At 43.5% G+C, this 22,616-nt stretch overlaps 1 protein-coding gene across 1 annotated transcript in view; it reads right to left on the minus strand.

Moving 5' to 3' along the window:
* Positions 1-22,616, minus strand: part of LOC144114714 (protein phosphatase Mn(2+)-dependent 1K-like) — a 59,505-nt gene that overhangs the window by 6,554 nt on the left and 30,335 nt on the right. Inside the window, exon 4 of the mRNA XM_077648615.1 lies at positions 19,805-19,954. Coding sequence (XP_077504741.1) covers positions 19,805-19,954 — 150 coding nt within the window. The remainder of the gene's footprint in view (positions 1-19,804; positions 19,955-22,616) is intronic.

Here is a 22,616-nt window from a genome sequence, read left to right on the forward strand (position 1 = left end):
ACAACTGGTCCCGCTTGCTTTCAAGTGGTACCACTAGACTGCAAGTGGCCACAGCTGGGCCACAAACCATATGAACATTTGCATATTCAGCAAACAAGGCAATACTAAAACAATTTTCAAAATAAGAACTCACAGCAGCTTAACCTACTGAATTGCATTCATATCTTCCTAGGTCACTGTGGTCGAAATTATATGAAATAAATGCGCTCATCGGCAAGCACCATAGGCCCTGGTATGAGAATGTTAGAAGTGGAGTATATATATGGGACCCGTAGTGTGTTCTGTGGATGTACACATGAGACATATGTACTAATTAATGTATATGTAATGGAGGAACACAAATTCCTTCGGCAGTGGTCCACCCACTTCATCCATGTGCGTCGCGGCCGTGTGGCTGTGCTGCCTCTGCCGTTCTAGCCACCGGCAAAATTGTGTGCGCATGGTTCTGCTGTGTGCCGTGGACTACAAGTGACACGAGTGCGCGGCAAACTTCACGACGTGAACTTCTTGGCAACATCGCTCAAGAACTTTTCAATGCACTCTTGTCATGTGCGTGTTTTTCTCATGCGCATTCTTGACATGTGTTTTTTGTCATGTGCATTTTGTCATGTGCAGTTTTTGTCATGTGCATTTTGTCATGTGCAGTTTTTTGTGCCACTGACGACTTAGGTCGTTTTTGTATCACGTTTTTTTGAGGGACGAGAGTCCCTGTGAGTACTCAGTAAAATAAATTTCTCTTTAATACGTAATGTATGTAACATATAGGTTTTTCTTGTGCGTGATGTATGCTTGTATGTGTGTGTGTCGATTTCCATGATGGCATACGCAGTTCACCTGTGAAGACATGGGTACCAAGGCTGACCATTGCCCTGCAGTCCTCACATGTTTTTCTTTTGCACCTTAAAAATGATTTGAAACCAATTTCAAAACCCAGTTGGAACCAACTGAAATATCCTGTTGGTTCTAACTGAAATTTCCAGTGATTTTTTTTTTTTGGACCTGGTAGTTCCAAATGGTCCCTTTTGTAAAGTGGTCCCATTTGCTCAAGTGGTCCACTTCAAAGTGGTTTATGGAACAGGTACCATATGCAAGTAGAACCACTTGTGCAAGTGGTACCTGTTCCATAAACCACTTTGAATTTTCACCTGGGTGTACTTTTACACAGGACTTTCGAGGGGATAATCTGTGTGTTCGATATAGCAAATAACTCGAAATATCTGGGTTCGATATATCTGGGCTCGACTGTATTGTTTTTCGTCTGGTTAATATGTTCCTGGGGCCTAGAACGAGTTGCCTTCGGCTCGCGCGGTTGTCAGGCGCGCCGGCTAATCGTGCGAGCCAAAGCCAAGGAACTTGTTGGGAAAGCCAACCACGCGAGAATCTGGCTTCTGGTGACACAACTGCCCAGGGAATACATTTAAATTTCCAACAGGTTCTGAAAAGCGGATGAGTAAACATACCAGCGGGTACACAGGGGGCACACGGCATGAAGTGAAATGCAGTGGCAGATACCTACCACGGGGACTTCACTGCGGTGCCTATGTGCACAGGGCAAAGCATCCAAAAATGATGCACATACATATGACCAGGTCAGGTCATGGAAATGCGCCATGAAGCGCATGAATGCTGCAATAGTCAACCAGTGCAGTGGCTTCCCTGCAGTGCATTCGTGCAAGGGAGTGAAGCATTGTAGTTTTTTCTACTCAAGGTGGGGTCGAACACCCATTTCCCAAGCATTTCACCCTAACGAAGCCGAGCACCAGGCAGGGGAAAGCTTGTACCCATTGTATCACCGGTGGGTACCCGGCGGCACTGGGGATTGAACCTCGCACCTACCGCATGCGAGGTGGATGCTCAACTACGTGGCCACTGCTGTGGTCATTCCACAGTTAACATTCTTTGAAATCTTGGGCGCTTTGTTTCATACATTTTCCTGGATAATAAATATTTTCCCCGCAGTTTTTTTTCTTTCCAGAACGTAGCACTGAGATTCTACCTTACTGGGAATCTTCTCCGACTGAAGCATGCCTAATAAATAAATTGGAAGTTTGAATTATGTGAGAATCCACTGTACATAAAATCCTCAGAAGAAAGAGCCCACCTAAAACACAAGACAAAATAAGTAAAAATAAGAAGTTACCTAACTATCAATGTGCGACTAAAATGTTACTAGAAAACACCATAGTCCATGTAGAAACATTACATTAGAAGGGTGAAGCAGTTGTCAAAACCTGTTAAGAAGTGTCACAGATATGATTCCATGCTGCTTACACATGCACACGCAAGTTCTATGCACAGCAATCTGGCATGTACAGGTGCAACTAGAATCTGCCTTCTTCACACTGACACTCTGTGCATGTGCACTGGTCCTCCTCCAGCTCCACCAGTTGAGCACAAGCTGCCAGCTCCTACTTAGCATGCGCTGTTTTTAGCGAGAGGTGCAAGCAACAAATGGTGGCACCTGTCAAGTACACACTTGCCTCTTTGTAGGCGCAGTATGCATTTCTTGGAACCTGCTCATGCCTGCGTCTTCCACGTGCAGTGTTTTCAACCAGTTTTTGCCCACTCCCTAGAGGGTGCCACATCTTGTGATAAAGGCGGTACATGGAGCACACGCAATGTTTGTAGCTGAAGTTTATTTTTTCCTTTCCTTCACGACCGCAGCGGTGGCCTAGTGGTTTGAGCATCCGCCTTGCATGCGGGAGGTGCGGGGTTCTTCAGCTTAAATAAAACAATTAGAATTTCTGGGAGGGAGCTACCACCTCTGCTGTTCGCACAAAGAAATGAAAATGATCGCAGCGGTGGCCTAGTGGTTTGAGCATCCACCTCACATGTGGGAGGTGTGGGGTTCGATCCCCTGTGCCGCCGGGTGCCCACCGGTGATACAATGGGTACAAGCTTACCCCTGCCTGGTGCTCAGCTTCTGTAGGGTGAAATGCTTGGGAAATGGGTGTTCGACCCCACCTTGAGTAAAAAGAAAAAACCTTGTGCCATGGCGCTCTTTGGCCACAGACACCCTTGCACCATAAAAAAAATCATAATCCAATCAAATCAAGAAAAGAAAACTGCACCTGAAGAAAGAAATGAAAAAGAAAATGGCAGGCTACTCTTGGCAGAAGGCCACCTCTTGTGATCTTAAGAAAGTCAGCATTAAAAGATTCTACAGGCAACTAAAGGAAGACAGCAGCACACTGCAGCACAGTGAAACTACAAATGCAGCTAGAAGAGCTGAAGCCAGAGACTGGTTTGCCAGCACAAATTATATTGGACATAAAATCGACATGCTGGAGCTATGGAAACACACAGGAACTCTAGATAGGTTTGCCTGGCTGTCCAGTGACGTCAAAACATATTTTGTGCAAAGTGAAATTAAAACAAACTGGAGATAGTAAACAGCAGTTTGTTAGCAATAGTGCACAGTAATTTGTTAGCAATGTTGCCTGCCAGGGCAAATGAAGTTCTATGACCCCAATCACTGGATCACTAGAAACTTATTAAAGCAGAGAGTACCAAACTAGGAATGAAAAGTGCTTTGTAGCACTCCCTAATCTGGAGTAGACTGGGAGCAGATAAAAACTCTGTGCAAGAGCACAATCACATTTTTAAAAAAATATTTCGCAGGCTTTCTTGGCATGCTGGAAAAAAGGACCCCGCAGGACATACGGTCACCGCAAAATAGTTGGACCGGTTGTTTCTTAACCCCTTCTACAGCTTAAGAGACACACCTGGCCCTAAAGCAAATATTAAAAATGTTCTACAGTTAATCCTAGGTAATTAACTACTTAAGCAGAATATAAAATGTACTCTAGGGAGCACCACATGATGGGAACCAATAACTTGGTTTCACCTATCCACAGTGCGCCGCTTTTTTTAAATCCTTTGTTCAAGTCATGTGAAACACCCTGTATGTGCCCACTTACTTTGCAACAGAACTTGAAATAAAAGTCGGTCCTCGTCAAAAGTTATGCGACTGAAGTCAGTGGCATTTGATGGGGCTCCTGTGGTACTCTCAGGGCTTCAAACCCCCAAGGAGAGACAAGGATAGTCCTAATAATTTGCTAGAGCTGTACAGGACTAGAAGTGCCACACAGACCTTGCCACATGCCCTGGCACTGCCATTCGTGTGAGCAGCACTAGCCGGTAAGCTTTGAACCCTGGTTCCAGCTATAAAGTAAAGGTTTCCAAATTACTACATCCCTACCTCCATTTTTCCGAGTGAATGAATGCAACAGTGTGAAAGAACAAGACTCAAGTACTGGCCACTTCAGCACACTAAAGGTATGCTTGAAATAGCAGCAACAAAAATAATAAGATGTGCAACACAGTAGTTCAGCTCCACTGTACGAAGTCAAATCATGGTTCAACAAAATTCATGAGACCCGCAAAAAATTTTGTTGAAGCAGATACACTGTTGTCATGAAATGAGCCCGGAACAATGACAGAGTAAGCTTGGTAGGTATTGCCGTTCACATGATGTCACTTGCCCAAAAAAGTGGACCGCAGGGGCCACAGTGATGTGACTGGGCCTAGTTGTGTGCGAATAGAGAAATGGGGTCTAAGGATCCCCACAGGCATAGCACCATGTCGTGATTTCCGCAGTACTTCATTACTGCAAAATGACAAGGGAGAGCGACCAATGCTACCATGGCGAGCGCTCCACTGGCGTTCGCTTGCATAATTAGCCTTTGGGGTGTTTAGCTCAACGTTGAAGTTAGAGGTCAATTATTTTTTACATGATAGTTAGCATCAGCAATGAGAGAGTCAGTGTAATGGAGCGCTTTGATTGCGGCATCCGTTCATGGTCTTAGCATAGCCTCCAAGTTGGTTCACTACTTCCTTTTTGTGCCTTAGGAGGAAAAGCCTCCACATAGACAAGTTCCTTGAACTGTAGCTACTATCCAAGTTCGTGCAGTGTAAGATATGTAGCAATGATTTGAGTGCACATTCATGCGTGGTGCATGAGGGGTCATCAGGTGCCAATCTGCAGGGAATGTCAGTGGCTCCTTTTGAAGTGCATACTGGTTTTGGTGAAACCAAATGATAATATTCAATTCCGTAGGCATCTTTGGATGCACAAAAATAAACAAATTGGCAGCCTTATATTTCTTGCATTGCGAAGTATATTTCTACGTTTTCCGTACTTATCAAAAACTTTGCTGAAGCGGAACTATGCTCTGAAAAAGAGGCAAATTAACTGCATCATATTATATGGTTTCCTGGTGGGGAATCGGCAATACTTTGTTGCAGCAGAAAGTTCACAGTAGCAGCGTTTGCTGTAGTGGGGCTTGACTGTAGTGACAGTTCAACAGCTCACAGCGGTTGCTGGAGCTAATAGTTAACCTCTATATTCACAGATGCTCCTTTCATTAACGTGATAAGACTGTCTTTGATAAGAACAGCTTAAATTGAAGTGTAAGAAAAGGTTAAAGTTCGATTCACAAACCAACCTTCAGCCATTTTAATAGTGTTTTACGAAAGGCGCTATTATCCAAATAAGCATGCGCCATGAGAGTGAGGCTAGCAAAACAATTCTTGCTGCATTCCAAGTTTTATGACTCTATAGAAGTTAATTAGCCTGTGCGATGGTACATAATATATACAGCGCAGTATGCTTCAGAGGAACTGTGCAGAATGAAACTCTTAAACCAGCTCAGTTTAGTGCCTTCTACCTTCTGCCTGGCCACAAGCAGGAAACTTCGGGAACTGTCACCATAGCAGAAATGGTTGTGTCGATGTCGCTGACAACGCCTCGTAAACAGCGTTCGTCTTCGTTTAAAGCTCCAGCGTTTGGTTTTTTTCGCTTGCAATTCTTTGGGTACAGCTAGTTCATATGGACATTTCTTGTAATAGTTTATCATATGACTCCTTGACCGAAGAGACCCTCTTTGTGATTTTGCGTGCCGTGTATCTTGCTGCGAGATGCCATGGTGTGCTTGTGGATGAGACTGCTGTTCTGTGAGTCAATGCAAAGAAGACTCAAGGAAAAGTCCACTTTGGACAACGACAGCAGAATGGTGCAAGTGATGCCAGATGATGTTTGTGAAGAAACTTAAGACATACTTGGGTAACGTCAAGATAACCTGTGAACGAGCAGCCTACACAAGTGCGGGAAGAGACCTGTGAATGAGTAACCTACACAAGTGCACTTCCTAAAGGTGAGCCTTCAGTTTTCTTGACTCTGCTAGTAAAAGCGTGCCCAGCTTTTTTATACACTCACAAATCGAAAGCTCTGCTGAGCAGCTGCTACACCCCTGGCTTCATTGGGATGCTGAGCCTAGTAGCGCAGTTTACATTGTTTGATGTGGAAGCGCTGAAGAAAACGACGCCGCTGCCAAACCATTGCTACTGCTTCCACAAATGCGTTCTCATCTTGCAAAGACAGATTTCAGGGAAAGAATGTCTGCATAAAATTCCAGGGCACTTAACACATGGCAAGAAGTCAGCCTTGAATATAGCAGCTAGAAAATGTGAATTGAGTGCATTACTTTCTCGTTAATTAACATTTGTCTTTCTGCACAGCCAGCTCCCAGCGTCCCCCTGCTTTACATGCACTGAACCTCTCGCTCTGTGGATGGCTGCATCATACAAAGAGCCGCTGTTGGAACCTGGAAGTGGTGGTTGTGATTTCCGCATATGTATTCAATAGTAGGCTGCGACATTTTCTCTTGTTTATGCTGCCCTCTTCCCATTAATAATTTTCTATGAATGGTACAGCGATACTTTGAATTTTGTATTATTTTTGGGATACTTTGTTTTAAGTTTTCATTATCGTCATTTGCAAAACAAACAGTGTACTAAAAAAACTGGCCAAATACTCAAGTTTTGTTGAATCTGACATTCAAGTACACTAGGCTGCATATTACATATGCTCACAAATCATTGCTCAAGGAAACAAAATATTAAATGGAGGACTGTATTCAAAAATAAAAACCCACAAGTGTTATTGTACGTTAGCATTGCACTTTGCTGTGTTGTTCTCTTAGTACTCCATTGTTTTGTATGTTGTTATACTGCTGCGTGGTGTTGACATCAGTGTTGTAGGCATTACCGAAAAAAAGTAACGTGTTACTGCTCTACGTTAGCTAAAAAAAAATTTAAAGCGTTACCGTTACCGAAAAAAAGTACCGCACGTTACTTTTCCGTTACTTCATGGCCACAAATTTTAATAAGTGCATCTTCGCTGCAAGAACTCATGATAACAATTTTACAAAGCTCATATTTCCCATAAAAATTCTAGCCCGAAATCCTGATTTAACAAGAATACTTTGCACACATGTGTAGAAGCTTAGCACTGTTATAGTGGCCTAAACATGCCAATGGAGTTGCATGTGATGGCTTCTAACTCTGTGGTACTTGGTGAAGCCATTTTCTGAATGTGACATTAGACACAAAGTTACACTTCATCATCAATTCTAACTTCACAAACCAAACATCGCTGAACTCTCAACAAATTTACAGGTATTCTGAAAAATGTGATGTTCCAAAATGCTCGGCATGCTTCCACTCTTTAGAGTGTTGCATGTGTGAGTGGTTTGGGAAGGGGAGGTAGCTGAAGGCAAGTGTGTGAATGCGTTTTCATGCACGTGTTTCATGCTTTATGGGTATCTGTCTATTTTTTCACCTGGGCTCGTTGTCAAGGCAAAGTGTTTTCTCGCATGCAACAAGGGTTGTCGAGAGCACCTGTGCATTTTGTTTATTTGCAACATCACTTTAGGCGCTTTTTTTCTGAAAAAGAGGCGGGGAGGAATTGGAATAAAAAGTAACTAGTAACATGGCACCTCACGTTACCGAAAAAATGTTAATGTAAGTATGTTGCCCGTTCCTCTTCCGAAATGGTAACGAATACGTTACTAAGTGACCAAAAAAGTAATGTGTTACCAGTAACGTCGTTACCAGTAACGTCGTTACCAGTAACGCCGTTACTTGTAACGCGTTACCACCAACACTGGTTGACATTATGGTGGGGATTACCCAGAAAGCAGCAAAAAAAAAGTATATTCAGCTTTAACTTTGCCAGTATTAACGTTGTACTATTTATTCGGTAAAAGTGCCTACTTACTGAAGGATTGTTTTCTAGTTAAGTGTAAAATAAGGGATTAGCTAAGCACTGTATGATGCAGTCTCTCCAACTTTTGAAAGAGGAGAAAGTACACAGGACAGCGCTTGCACTGTCCTGCGCTATCCTGTGTACTTCCTCCTCTTGTGTTCCCATTTTTGTTGCTGGATTCACTATGTCTGATCTACACCAACTAGCCCGCATGGTTACCTGTTGCATTTCATTTTATTTATTAACAGCCTGTGGTGACTACTCGACACAGTAGCATTTGTCTGAACAAGCAAAGCAATACAGCCTTCACAGCTATGGTGTCCCTGTAAACACGACACATCACCTTCATTGGTCCATGAAAAATTTGGCAATCAATGTATTGCAAATTAATCCTTGAACGAGCTATGTTTTCAGATTGCTGCTCTGGTAATCTGCACAGAATTCAAACACACAAGATTGCGGAGGCCTGGCACATGCAAGAAAACAAGGGCTGACATGACAACTAGATCTGTTTTGCGGACCTGTCGAAGTAGGCAAGCTGAGAACAAGTAGCAGAAAAACATATTTTGAGAACATGCAGTAAAACCTCGTTAATATGTTCTTAAAAAAATTGTGGTGCAGGAAAAAAGTATTATCCGCGAAAACGTACGATCCAAACTGCCTAATTCTGAAAAACTAACTGTTGAATGAGTTAAATGAGAACTACGAAGTTTCTGAGAAAGCTGTATAGCTTTCCTTTGTAGCCGTATGGCTGCACTTGGGTGGAGGTCAATGAGTAATTACTCCCTTATTACAAAGGCACCTATTGACAATTTCACTTCATAAAAATATCGGTTCAATATTCCTCGCACAAGATCTGAACAGATCCGTTTTGAGTGCTTGTAGAATTCAGCCCGCGTTTGCACCATCTTAAGCGCGGAACGAACTTCACCACACATCCGGTCCGTGGCCGGCAACGGCGAAAGCAACCAAAATCTCTTCATTTTCAAATGTTTCACCCCTTTGCGCCTAAGTACTGCGTGGAAGCCACCGCGACGCGTTCCCCAGACCCTGCCCGCTCGTATGTATGTGCATCACTGTAGTTCACAGATTCTTCGTTCCCTTGCCCTTACACACCACGAAGAAACCTCAGTGTTTCTCCTCTTCATGGCGTGTCCACACAAAGCAACTCTCTCGGATGCTAGCGCACAGTTTTTGATGTTGAGTTGCTGTGGTGGCGCTTCACCCCTTTGCACCTATACTCCATTTCATAGATCAGGTGCAATGATGTCAAAGCTAGCGTTCTTGTTTGCACTGCCTGCATCCATGGCCAAAAAGTAGTAAACTCCTTGTGGTGAGCAACACAGTTAGTAAATCCTTTGCCTGCAGGCTTAATACATGACACATTTGTTATCGGCTTATTGCTGACGACACGCTGTCACTTTCTCTTGATTTAGACCACTCGGCCACAGAACAAGCGCGGAGTAACACGACTCTCTTTATTTTTCAGTGCGGACTACTTCCATGCCTTTCACACCGTTGCTCCTCATATGTGAAACAGAGTATAGGCACTGCAGAGAAGCCACAATGGCAGGTGACTCTCGCTGCATTACAGCTCTTCATGTCGCATGCCTTCAAGTTTGGCCTACCTGTATGTTTGCACTTGTGCGGTTGGACAATAAACATATTAAACAACCACAATTTGCCAAAATTCGAAACGTAGTAGCCGTGAAATCGTGTTATCTGGGAACATATTAACCGTGAGAAAAATAGTGTAACTACGAGACATTTCTAATGTCCGCGATTTTGAGCGTACAAACTGGGAACGTATCAATGAGGTTTCACTTTTTAATGTCTCCCTAACACATTCCTCAGAGTGATTTGCTAATCATATAGCAACTGTGGCTACCTGCTTGTGCTTTTGGGCTCGCGCAGTTTATAATTCATATCTGTAACTATATGCCCCATGTAGCGATTCACATGAAAAACTACACCTAACAAATTACGGAAAGCATTCTCTACTTCAGATAACCTGAATTCATACTACTCACTTGCCTTTTCTATGGTTTGTTCACTGTCTTGATATTTAGTGGAACCAAGAACACAATGTGTTAAAAAGTCCCTATTGGAAACACTCCTGTAGATGCTGACAGACTTGAGTGACGGAACACTCGTCATAGAACACCTTGCCATGAAGACTACAGACCAAAGCAAGAGAGAGTGTGGGTGGAAACAGCTGCTGTACTGCATGACCAGAGGAAGTTACTGAACGGAGCTGTGTGAATTGTTCTGTCATCCTCGCACTCTCGAGCTCATCTGCATCAAAATAGAGTTGGCCATATTTTGTTCCTATGTATTTGTGGCTGGCAAAAGACTACGTCTGCATGTAATATGCTACCTGCTCACCTTGATGATGTTACAGGTGATAGCAAATATAAGACAACGGAGAACTTGGTAGAGATAAGTGCTCAATGTAGCCTCTTATTGCTTGGGCGTCCAGTTTGAATCTTGTTCCTTTATACTCGCGAAATGGATCCAAAATATGTCTCCGAGTGCTGCAAGCTTATTGCATGCCACAAAAACTGAAAATAAGCAGTGAAAGTGAACGAAAACTAATAATAATAACACTAGGAGGCCACACTTTCCATTGGGCTTCAAACTTTTGTGGGGAGGAGTGCCTTTGTTGAAACCACACCAAGAAGGCAGAGAAAAAAAGAAAGAAAAGAAAAGCCAGTCAACGCACCTTGCTCAAAAATGCGAGAAGAAAGGCTGGACAGGAAACAGGAGGAAAGGTTGGGGGGGGGGCTTCCAATCCTACCAATAAAGAAACATCATGAAGCTTCCTCCTTTGCTGAGTTAGTCACCACTGCCCTGCCTACAGCAGCTACATGGGGGGGGGGGGGGGGGGGGGGGGGGGGGGGGGCAACTGTGTCAAAAGGCTCTGGCAATGTAACAATTGTATGCAAGCTTCTTCCCCTGCATGTGTGCTAGGCGCGGTTCTCATTGGTAGTGCCCAATCTCAATAATGGGCGAGTGAAATAGGCAAGTAAAATGCATTTTCATCTGAGCTTTTTACTTTGAATTTTTGAAGTGGAATAACTTTTGTTTTCATGCTCAGATTTCAATAATTCTTTTTGCACAGATCTCTGGAATGCATGATGAATCTATTTAACTAGATTAATCGGCACTGAGGAAAACATTGTGCTGCCCCTTTAAGTGACACCAATCCTACCAATAAAGAAACATCATGAAGCTTCCTCCTTTGCTGAGTTAGTCACCACTGCCATGCCTACAGCAGCTACATGGGGGGGGGGCAACTGTGTCAAAAGGCTCTGGCAAAGCAACAATTGTATGCAAGCTTCTTCCCCTGCATGTGTGCTAGGTGCGGTTCTCATTGGTAGTGCCCAATCTCAGTAATGGGTGAGTGAAATAGGCAAGTAAAATGCATTTTCATCTGAGCTTTTTATTTTGAATTTTTAAAGTGGAATAACTTTCGTTTTCATGCTCAGATTTCAATAATTCTTTTTGCACAGATCTCTGGAATGCATGATGAATCTATTTAACGAGATTAATCGGCACTGAGGAAAACATTGTGCTGCCCCTTTAAGTGACACTTCAGTACACGAAGTGCAGATTGACAGGCCCACTATTTTGTAATCCACAGTCCATAAATAGAGTACGACACCAACCAAACTCAAAACCAGTGTGTAAATTAGAGTATATAGTACTTCATCGATATCAAAAAGTTGCGGTGTAAGTCGAAGCATGTATTCCCTTCCTGGAACCATGTCCAACAGAGCATGCACATTCTTAACTTTGTAAGATGCTTGTACTATTATGAAAAACAGGGTTAGTACTGCTTTAATTGGGCTCTATTTTTCTTTTTCTATCAGCTTCTCTTGCTGTCTTCATTTATAATTTGTAAAACTTCAGATGACTGAATACTGCATTGTTAACTGTCCAACCAGTATGGTCTCAGATGATTTTTCTCAATTTCATTACATTTAGATAATGTTCGATCTCCTACTTATCAGAGCTTCATCTTTCTTCAACATGTTTCTTGTCCCCACATAGTGAAATTCATCGCCCCTTCCTGGAAAGCTATTGTAGTGACCTTTCTGCAGTGCATTTTTGTTTTTCTGGGTCAAAATTTATGGTGTGCATGTCAATGTGACTGCCTGCTGCCTCAAAATAATGGGATGTCTTGTGCAAGTATAAAATGGTGCTTTGGTGCTTTGGTTACAGTTGCTGTAACCTGAATACATTTTGTCAGTGCATTTCAATAATATACAAGACAGCAAGGGACACATGCGGGTTGAACGCTTGTCATGACGTGGTCCAATGTATTTTGTCATTTTGAGTTTTTTCAAGGAACATTCTGCTCCCCAAGGGAATTTTTGCTACTGACAGTTGGCAGAGCATAGGTGCCACCCAGCACTGTCTCTACAGTGTTACTATATTTTCTGCTTTTTTGCTATGCTTTGTTGACAGTGCAAATTCCCTCGAGGTTGCACACAAGGATGAAACGTTGACATATTTTGTTTGTAAATGCAATCCTCACAAAGCACCTGCAGTAAAAGAGTTTGAAATGATGACCTTGTTTTTATGCGTGATCTGTTTCGATGAAAAAATGGGCTGATAAATATGCCCAAATCATAAATAAATTCATCCATTTAAAACGCTATAGTATGCAGCTCTTGGTGCTAAAATAAGCTTCTTTAAAGTTTCTGGAAGGCCTGTATTACCCAGAACAGATAGATGGGCTGTCACAGTCAAATATTCTGGTTCCAACATTGTTTTGACCTCTGCAACATATGAAGGCACAGTAGCCAAACTTGAGAACACTTTTCAGAACACAGATATACAAAAAAAAAAAGCAGGAATAAAACAGGTCGCACTTCTCCCTTTCACCACATGCATGCAGACAGATCGCAAAGCCCCAGTTCTGTCAAGCATAATCCAAAAATTCTGCAGCTACCACGCTGAGAGTCAGCCAAGTAAGGCAATCCTAATCCCAAAACATATTTCAGAAAAAGCTATAACTACACGATGGTATGCATAAGCACGAGAAAAAGGTAAAAGAGAACACTGTATAATAGTTTCATATTTCGAAATGAAACATCTACACACGTTTTGGCTGCTTACTTGGCACCGAGCGAAATTTTGTTTTGAGTGTTCCATTGTAGTTGAATAGTGGAAAAGTGGTTATAACTAGGCTTGTGCGAATATTTGATATTTTTGAATAGTTGAACAAATAATGCGCTATTCGATATTCACTTCGATTCGTGTTTTGTTATTTCGAAATTTCGAAGTATTTGGCTCGAACGAATATCCACACGCGGCAGGGATCAGGCGTTTTCGGAAGTTTCGGTTCTGGATTCAGTAATACCTTTCTCAATCCAATCCAAACCAGGCCAGGAAAAAATATAACTATACTCAAAACAAAGGCGTACAAAAAAGCATCTTGTCAGCGTGGTGGTGTGGTCAATTGCGTTTAGTGGGCGATTCTGTCTCTGCCGCAGCGGCATTTGATCAATCCCAGCCGCCTTGGACCACTCCAGAGAGCACCATGGAGGGCTTGCATGCGGCCAGCAGTCCGATTTGGAACTTTTTTGTAAAGATTCCACCGGGAACCGAAGCTCAATGTCTTAAATGCAAGGCAGTCCTGAAGACCCCGACAAGTGCGACAACAAACCTAGAAACGCATTTAAGGAGACACCCAGACTTGCACAAGGACTACCAAGAGAAGCGGGATGCACGCAAAAGGCCATCCAAGCTCAAGGCGGCAAGTATAGTGAACTAGAATACTGGTCTAGTGGCGCGAACGGAACCGAACGGAAGTGCGTGCCAGCAGCGCGGCTGAAGCGAAATGCCTCTCCTCGCCGAATGGGCCGCTGCCGTGCCTTTTACTAGCATCGCACCCCTGCCGTCGTGCTGGCCGGGCAGTAGGAAAGGCTCTCCAAGTGTTGAGCCCATGCGTTTTCGTGCTTCACTGCTGGGGTTTTAGATACAAGTTCTGCATCTGTTGACAAGCTTCATTTATTTCTGTCGCTCCTGAGTGTGTGGGAAAAGCAGACTAATGGAATGAAAGGCTTTTATGAGCAAGTCGACAGCTACAAGACTGCGTGTGACACTGTCTAGCGTGTTGTCAGTGTTGAAGTACCTAATAGAACGTGTAGATTTCAGTTACCTGATGACAAGTAGAGTGAGCCAGGATCCAGCCGGGCATCTTATCAGAATTGTGTGCCAGTCTTTGTTCTGGGTGCACTACCCATATCCAGCGCCTGAGCAGGTGTTCGTAATTATACTGAAAGCTGACTTGCATTTAACAACCTTTCCCCCTAAGTTTCTACGGGAAGCCTCGAGCTTGACATCCTCATTGCCATTTTGTATGCAGATGCTGGCCAGCAAAGTTGCCCCAGTGGCATGCAGGAGCTTGATAAAATTCTAGACGCAGGCAACATATAGATGCAGCAGAGGCAGTGCTTGATTCTGAAAATACCACCATACCATTCCACTTGCACTGTAGCATAAAGTGACAGGTGGCTAACATTCTAATGTAGAATTCTGCTTGGGTGTGTTGGTGGTGGATCATTCTTAAAACAGCGCTAACAATTCGAGGGCGCAGAGACAATACGTACACATGAGCGCTCATGTGTACGTCTCATCTATGCGCCCTCGTATTGTTAGCGCTGTTTCGTATTGTTAGCTGCACGGTTATGTAGCAAAAAAAAAAAAAAATGGCATCTCGAAGACAGGCCATGAAAGCTGCCTGAATTTGCTTCTAATGACCAAAGAAGCGGCAGCGAACTCAATCCAGCCGAGTTCACTCGCATGAACGACAAAGTTGACCTTCTGTATCCCTCTGCAGGGCCCCCTCTACAAATTGTAGCTGACCTGGAAAATACTTACACGACATGCTTTAGCCTCCTATACAGCTACATGCAGACAGTATCCTTGATATTGTACAGGTGGTCAAGACAGAAAGAGAGCTTAGATCTGGCTGTCCTGGCCACTGTGAAAATGTGGCAGCCGAGCTCACTGCTGTAGTGCCTATCACTGCTTTTTACATAACAAAACCACCTTCCATTTTCAGACAACCGGAAGGGAAAAGATTCCAAGTACCAGAAAACTGGTGCGTTTAGACCTGCAAAGCACCTGTCTGGGTGAAATTCCATTTAACATAATTTCGGTTACTTGACGAATGCATGTGCCTGCCAGGAAGCCAAGGTTTGCTATAATTTTTCTTTTACAAATATTTGCACTTATGCTGCAAGCCTTGCCTAAAATTGAGATGAAAATATTTTTAACCGTGGGTAAAATTTTGTGAATAAAATGCATTTCTGAGGCTGCTGAACCGCTTCAGGAAAAGTGCAAAAGTTATTTCCGTACAAGCAGATCATACAGTGCCTTCAGAGATGAAATACTGGGTTTAAAAAAATCAGCTCAGTAAGAGATGCACCTAAACAAATTATATCCACCAGCAAAACTATGAGCATTTCGCATTGCCCTTTGTCGGTAACAGACGACATTGAATGACGCGATTTTTTATCATCGCCAATATGCTCGAAGAAGCTCGGTGGGAAAAAAAAAGGCGCCCAAGAGGTTACGTCGAAGTACCTGAAGCCAATGGCATGCAGGTTTCTAACTAGGGGCGTATTATGCACCCCGCCATTACGACGATGAGGAGAAACATGCACAAACTCTTGAAGCAGCAGCTACGGCGCTGCTAGAAAAAGTTGCAGTGGTGCCATCTGGTGGCTTCTACACCCAAGAGCACGCCTGCGCACTCCCGTTCGCGCCACTAGGACAGGAGGAGGAGAACTTTAATGGAATAGGAGAGGTCTGCCAGGTTGTCGGCTTGGCATGCTACTCCAGGCCACTAGGACAGTATTCTAGTTCACTATAAGGGCAAGCAAGGCAAGTAGTCAACAGCCCTCCACAGCTGACAGTTTCAAGCTGAAAATGAAGGCGTCGGCCCCAAAAGCCCAACAGATGACAAAAATGATAGTTCGCTTCGTAGCTCGTGGTATGCACCCCTACAACGTTGTCGAAGAACTGGCTTTCCTGGACACGACGAAGTTCGCTATGCTGGATTATGCCGTGCCGTCTTGGACAACGTTCTCAAGAGCCATTATTCCAGACCTCTACGCATCAAGCAAAGAGAAGGAGAAAAAGAAGCTCGGGGACATTTTTGCAAGCGGAGTGGAGTCGCTTTCAATCACAACTGATGGTTGGACATTGCGGGAAGATGACAGCTACGTTTGTGCAACTTGTCACGTCACGGACAGTGACTTCGTGCAACACGTGCATGCATTGGCTTGCACAGAGATGACAGACTCTCACACCGCAGAAAACCTGGAGCTATTTATTGCAGGTGTCATCGAGGAGTGGGAACTTCCAGCCCACGATACTGTGCCGATCTTCGTCATTACAGATAATGGAAGGAACTTTACTTTTGCAGTAGCGTGGTCGTCCTGGGGTGGTGTGCAGTGCTTCGGACACACCCTTCAGTTGTGTGTCAGTGATGCCAAAATAGAAGTGTCAGGATTTTTTCAGCTCTGTGCTAAGGCCAGAGCGATTGTGGCTAGATAAAAACAGAGTGCCAAGGCCCGAGGACGGCTTCAGGAAATTCAGAGAAACATGCAGCTGGACCCTCACAAGGTTATACAAGATGTCCCGACGTGATGGAACAGTGAGCATGCCATGATGGCCAGGCTCATCAAGCTCCGCACGGTCATCACTGTAGAACTTTCAGAATATGATGCAGTTCCAAACTTGAATGTAAGTGAGTGGAAGCTTATGAATGCAGCAGTACAAGTCTTGAAGCCTTGTTGACCATACCACAACTGAACTGTCTGGGGACAGATATCCCACACTGTCACAAGTCATTCCCCTGTTGCTATGTACCGAGGTGGTTCTAGCTGAACATGTTTCCGAAGGTGGTAAGGCAGCATTACTTGCCTCAAGCCTTTTGCGTAGCCTCAAGACGAGGTTCCCTGATATCAAGATGTCATGCCTTCCTGCATTGCCAATGTTGGTCAATCCTAGATACAAAGATGTTTGTTATGCTGAACGACCCACAAAGCAATGGGCGTTCACTATACTCAGAACGGCAGCAGAAGAGACTGTGCCAGTTGATCAACATGGTACAGCAATAAGTGAGAACCGCACCTGCTCTGCAGACCCATCAGGGACTCTGTGTGGAGTGCTTTTACACACTTCGGTTTGCGTGCACATCATCAGTCAAGCCGTACAATCTCGGATGAGGTTGCTGGGTGCTTGAAGGCCTCCCTTCTTTACCGGTCCAAAGACCCCCTTGTGTGGTGGAAAAGCAGGGGCAGCCACTTTACTCAACCCTGGCTGCAGCTGCCCGTAGGTATCTTTTGATACCTGCCACCCAGACAAGAAGCGAAAGGCTTTTTTCGACTGTAGGAACCGTTGTAAGCTGCAGAAGGGAGCACCTCAAACCACAGTATGTGGAACAGCCAGTGTTCTTGCACGAAAATTTGTATATTTTTGCAAATAATCAAGTTGTTTACTTTCCTTGAATAAATCCTAGACCTTAGCCCTCTGCCGTTTTTTTTTTTCTTTACTTGCTACTATTCGAAGTATTCACTTCGAAATTATTCGAGAAGAATTACTATTCGCTTTGAACCATAAAAGCACTATTCACACAAGCCTAGCTATAACGTAAGCCCCTTAGATCGATATCAAACAAACTCCACTCGCATGCCGCATTGGTAACATTTTTCAAACGTGCATTTCTTTTATTTAACGCCTGCTTCGTAAACTTTTCACTTACATGAACACTGATAAAAACTCCCGTTCATACACCACTATGTCAATCACCACTGCATTGGTTATAAATGTACATACTAGAGAAAACAACATCCCAGCAATCGGAAGACAATCAAAAAGCAGGGTTCACTCATCGGCACTCACTAAATCACCCCTTGCAGCCCGAAGCAGGAGCAGTTGAAAGCTAGATGTGCTACTGAATAAAGCAACCTCCGTATGCACTACTTTGACAATGTGGGGGCACGGAAACAACACTGCTCACTCTTCAAACCCATTAGTGCGGCTAAGGCAGCCACTGTCGTAGCTCGGTGTACTCGTAGCACCGTGGCTGTAGTGTACACAGGATTGCCGGATCTCCTCCAAACGCTCACTCTGTACGTCACTCGGTGCAGATGTGCAAACACAACATGGCTTTTAAGCTCTTAAGTCAAAATGTGGCACGCTGCTCTGGTACCCGCTCACTGTCTGGCACCATGTCACTATGCAGTACAGTAGTTTTCGGAGCCCTGAACACTCAAGGCAACGATTTCGTCGCCTTGGAGGTCCATCCAGGTGTGCATCATGCCTCATTGCTGGTCTCAAAATCAACACATCATCTGCCGTCGCAGTCCACCATGTTGTATATGGTAAGTAAGCACTGAAGGTAGATCTGGAGCTACCTTAAAAATCTTTCCATTCCAAGGTGATAAAGTGCTAGAACGGGCCTCGTTTACATACAACATTGGTTTCTTACACACATCATGGCGCTGTTAAGTGACGGAAGGGAAAAGATAAGTATAAGGTCTATCTGTGAATATGGAGGTAAGGCTCCTAGTTTTCCATGATTCCATGGAAAATTGATTCCACGGAAAACAATCGATTTAAACATTTTTTGCTGAATTGCACAGTAGCAGCCACATTCTCTTTCTTTATGCTACTGCTCTTCAGAGATAAGTAAGGAGCGACAGTATGATGAAAAAATGACTTTTACCTCATATGTATGAATATAATGTGAGTGGGGAGTTTGTGAGCTCAGGTGAAACATTACTGTGCTTATAATGTAATCTCAAGCTCTTTAGGCTAACCATAGCTGAGGGCCTCCAAAATATGCAGACAGCACTCTAAAATAAGGAAGCAGCGGATGTGGTGACATTATTTAAGACTCCACGCTTCGGATGCGTCCACCACAATCAAGCAAAGCCAAGCTTCTCCCCGCATCCCACCAAAGATGTTACGTGGTCCAAGGTGGGGACGACGCAAGGACGGCCCGGGCACAGCACACAGGCCAAGAGCACAGGGCCCGCACAGAGCACCCAAGCCCAGAGCACACGCACCTCCGAGACACTTCGTTCACCTCGTCTTCACCAAATATATCCGTTGCAATACGTTAATGCACGTAGCCTCCCATGCAGCAGCTGCCATTGTCACCACTGTTCCACTGCTACCCCGTTTTGAGCTGCCCAGTTCTGCTCCCGTTTGCCTTGGTTCACCCTCCCCTACTCCGCTCAACTCTTTCAGTGCCCTTTCTTTCTCAATAACCCACACCACCCTTTTTTCCACATCCACAGCCACCTTCTCCTTTACACTTGCACACCGCACATTTTACCCCAAGGTCATTAAAAAGCTGGCTTCTCCTAGTGGTTCTGAAGCCTGGTGGCAAAGGTCACTTTAGTTACCTTGAAGAGCTCTTAAAAAAAAATCATGCTATAGATTCATACCTTGGTTACGCATATAACGAGAAGTGCATTCTGTAGGACTATTTGATTTTTCCAAAGGAATTCTGCAGATTCTTTATTCTTCATTCGCGGAATTTAAAATTTTCCGCTGCAGAAAGTTAGTGGCCTTAGCTACACACCAAGCACATGTATTACATTACTGTGACAACAATATTATGTAAAAATGCTCAGAGGAGTTGTTTCCAGGAGTCACTACAGACCTCTTTTCCCACATACTCCCCGCTGACAAGGAAGCACAACAGATGTGGGACCGGCTTCTCACCTCCATAGATCTGACGTCTGGCAGAGCGACGACACCATATGGCTTGAGGTCCAGGTCCCCCAAGCTTCTTGTCATGGCCAGACGTCCATTCACAAGATGACGTCCATGACTGTCTGAGATGAGCTTGCCACCAGACATTTTAATCCTCTCCTAATGAAGAAAGTCAGCACAGAGAAATCAATGATTTGAGAGCCACATCAGAATTTGTACATTCTGAAATTTGTTTACTGGTAGCATCAGACTATTCCAAGCACACTGATGGCCCAAAACTAGTAAAAACACTTCAAATTTGGAACAGAAACTCTTTTATCAAGCTTTCAGCACCAGCCCTTTAATCTTGCTTACCTTGTGTAAAATGTCCTTATCCCCCCTTCAGGTGCAAATTAATATCAAAAAGTGAGAAAATGTTAACTTTTCAGATTTTATGGAGCATGCTGAAAATGCGCAGAAAAATTTCCATCCCTCGGGATGCTTAATTAAACAGTCTCTGCCAAGATCTCATATCTCCACTTCGTGACTTAACGCTAGTTTCAAGGTCTCAATTGTAATGCACTGACTCATTCCTTTCGTAAGAACTTAATATGTAAGCAAATTAGCACATTCTAAGCACTTTATGTGTTGTGTTTCATGGCACATAGGCAGCTCAGGCCATCATGCGCTAAACTCAAGGTAAGAGAGGCTGTTTTCTGCAGACGTGTTTAGAAATATTAATTATTGATGGTGTAGACGGTGTAAAACATTGTTTTGCGTTACCTAATTATAAAGGAAGAAAGAAATTTTATGAATGGTTAATATAAGAGCTTTAAAGAAGGTCGGGTAGTCTCAGCAGGCATCCTTGGCTGGGCAAAGATGTTGAGCCTCTTAACCAGTAGAGCAAAACCTCAGCCTTCCTCTCATGAATGGGAAGGTGGCTGAGGTCTATCAAAAAATGAAGTGAATAAGTGGGTAAAGATTTAGAGTGCTGAGAAAACCTGCTTCTCTTAAAAAGCTAAAAACACAAGTTGTGTCTCAACAATTGCATCTTCACTCAAAAGCAACACTGGGTGTAAAGAGATGTGTTCATTATAAAACTGAGTAAAATATTTTTTCCTAAGTTTATCAAGTTTTTTGCATAAGTGTGTGTGTGTGTGTGTGTGTGTGTGTGTATATATATATATATATATATATATATATATATATATATATATATATATATATGCTATAATTAGCACAAGAGGGCTCTCGCACAGTTTTTGCTCTCGCCATTAGATGACGTTCTACGTCACACTTGCGGTATTACAGGACGTGGTACGTCCACCGCTATGGACGAGCGTGGCGCTGGTGAACACTCTCAAGGTTCGCTTACACGCAAAACATAAATACCCACGAAAGCAGCAGATTGGACAGCCGTCGCCGTAGCTCAGTTGGTAAGAGCACCGGACACGATATTCGGAGGTCGTGGGTTCGGATCCCACCAGCGGCATGGTTGTTTTTTCTGCTGCTTTATAAATAATTTTCTTTAAAGGCAATTGATTGGCACTAGAAATTAAAAATAAATAGGAAAAATTCCCCTATGCACCTTGTGTTTCGGTGACTGTTGGTTTCCTTAATATGTTTGTCAAACGAGCCCCTCATTTCACTTGTTTGTTCTTATATATATATATATATATATATATATATATATATATATATATATATATATATATATATATATATATATATATATATATTATTAACTCTCTCAAGGTTACATCAGCAACAAAGGAGAGAGGACGCAAGGCAAAAAGCTGCGTTGTTGCAGCTTGAGAGCCACCCTGCACCCTTTGCCGGGGCGTATAGCCCAGCAGCTATAAAAATCAAAATGTATAAAAATGTAAAAAAATGTATTAAAAAAGTATAAAAATGTGATTAATGGTTAGGTCATCTCCACATTTTTCACAAACCAGTTTGTCTTCTTTTGTCAAAAGAAAATTGCGTGTGATATGTGTGTGGCACGGAGATGACATAAAATAACCTTAATGAAACGCTCTTGGTGCAAACATGACTTCCATTCACCTAGGACTGGCTTTACCAGGTGCAGTTTGTTGTTTACTTCATTGTTCCAAGCTGTCTGCCATTTTTTGCTTAACTTCTGTTGTACTAATTTTATGCAGTCCTTAAAGGGTATATTTATCTTCTTTATTTCCTTGCCATGAGCTTGAGCGGTGCACAAATCTGCTCTCTCATTGCCTTTTTTTCCCACATGACTCGGGACCCCGCACAGTTTTATATTTTGTCCTTGAGTTGTGGCAGTTACTATGTTGTGTATGATGTAACCAAACATAGGGGTGCTTGCATTTTTAGAATGGAGAGCTGTAAGTACAGAGTCGATCACACTTGTCTAGAGCGCTCGAGAGATGCTGCCCGCGGGAAATAAGGCGACATTCTAAAGCAGATATTGACTTTCACTGATAATGCTTACGCTGGAGAGCAGCCGAATAGGCAAGTGAACCGCACAGGCATCAGCACCTTAACGCTAGCAAAGCAGTTGTGAAAATATTTCACTTCATTTGCTCCGCAGCACACCGTCCGAGCGCTCTAGACAAGTGCGATCGACTCTGTACACTTAAAGAGTCTGTGTAAATAACAGCATTTTTGAGGTTCTCGCTTCATATTTTTTCTATGGCCACACATACTGCGTAGCATTCCGCAGTGAAGACGGATGAACACTGTGGTAGTCTACTATTTCCTCCGAATTCCCTCACACCACTGCGCTTCCTAGGTAACGATCTGTTTTTGATCCATCAGTATAAAATTCTGTAAAACTCCTGTATTTTTCTTCGAGGGCAAGGAA

The sequence above is a fragment of the Amblyomma americanum genome, chromosome 1 (assembly GCF_052857255.1).
Source record: "Amblyomma americanum isolate KBUSLIRL-KWMA chromosome 1, ASM5285725v1, whole genome shotgun sequence".
Taxonomy (NCBI): Eukaryota; Metazoa; Arthropoda; class Arachnida; order Ixodida; family Ixodidae; genus Amblyomma; species Amblyomma americanum.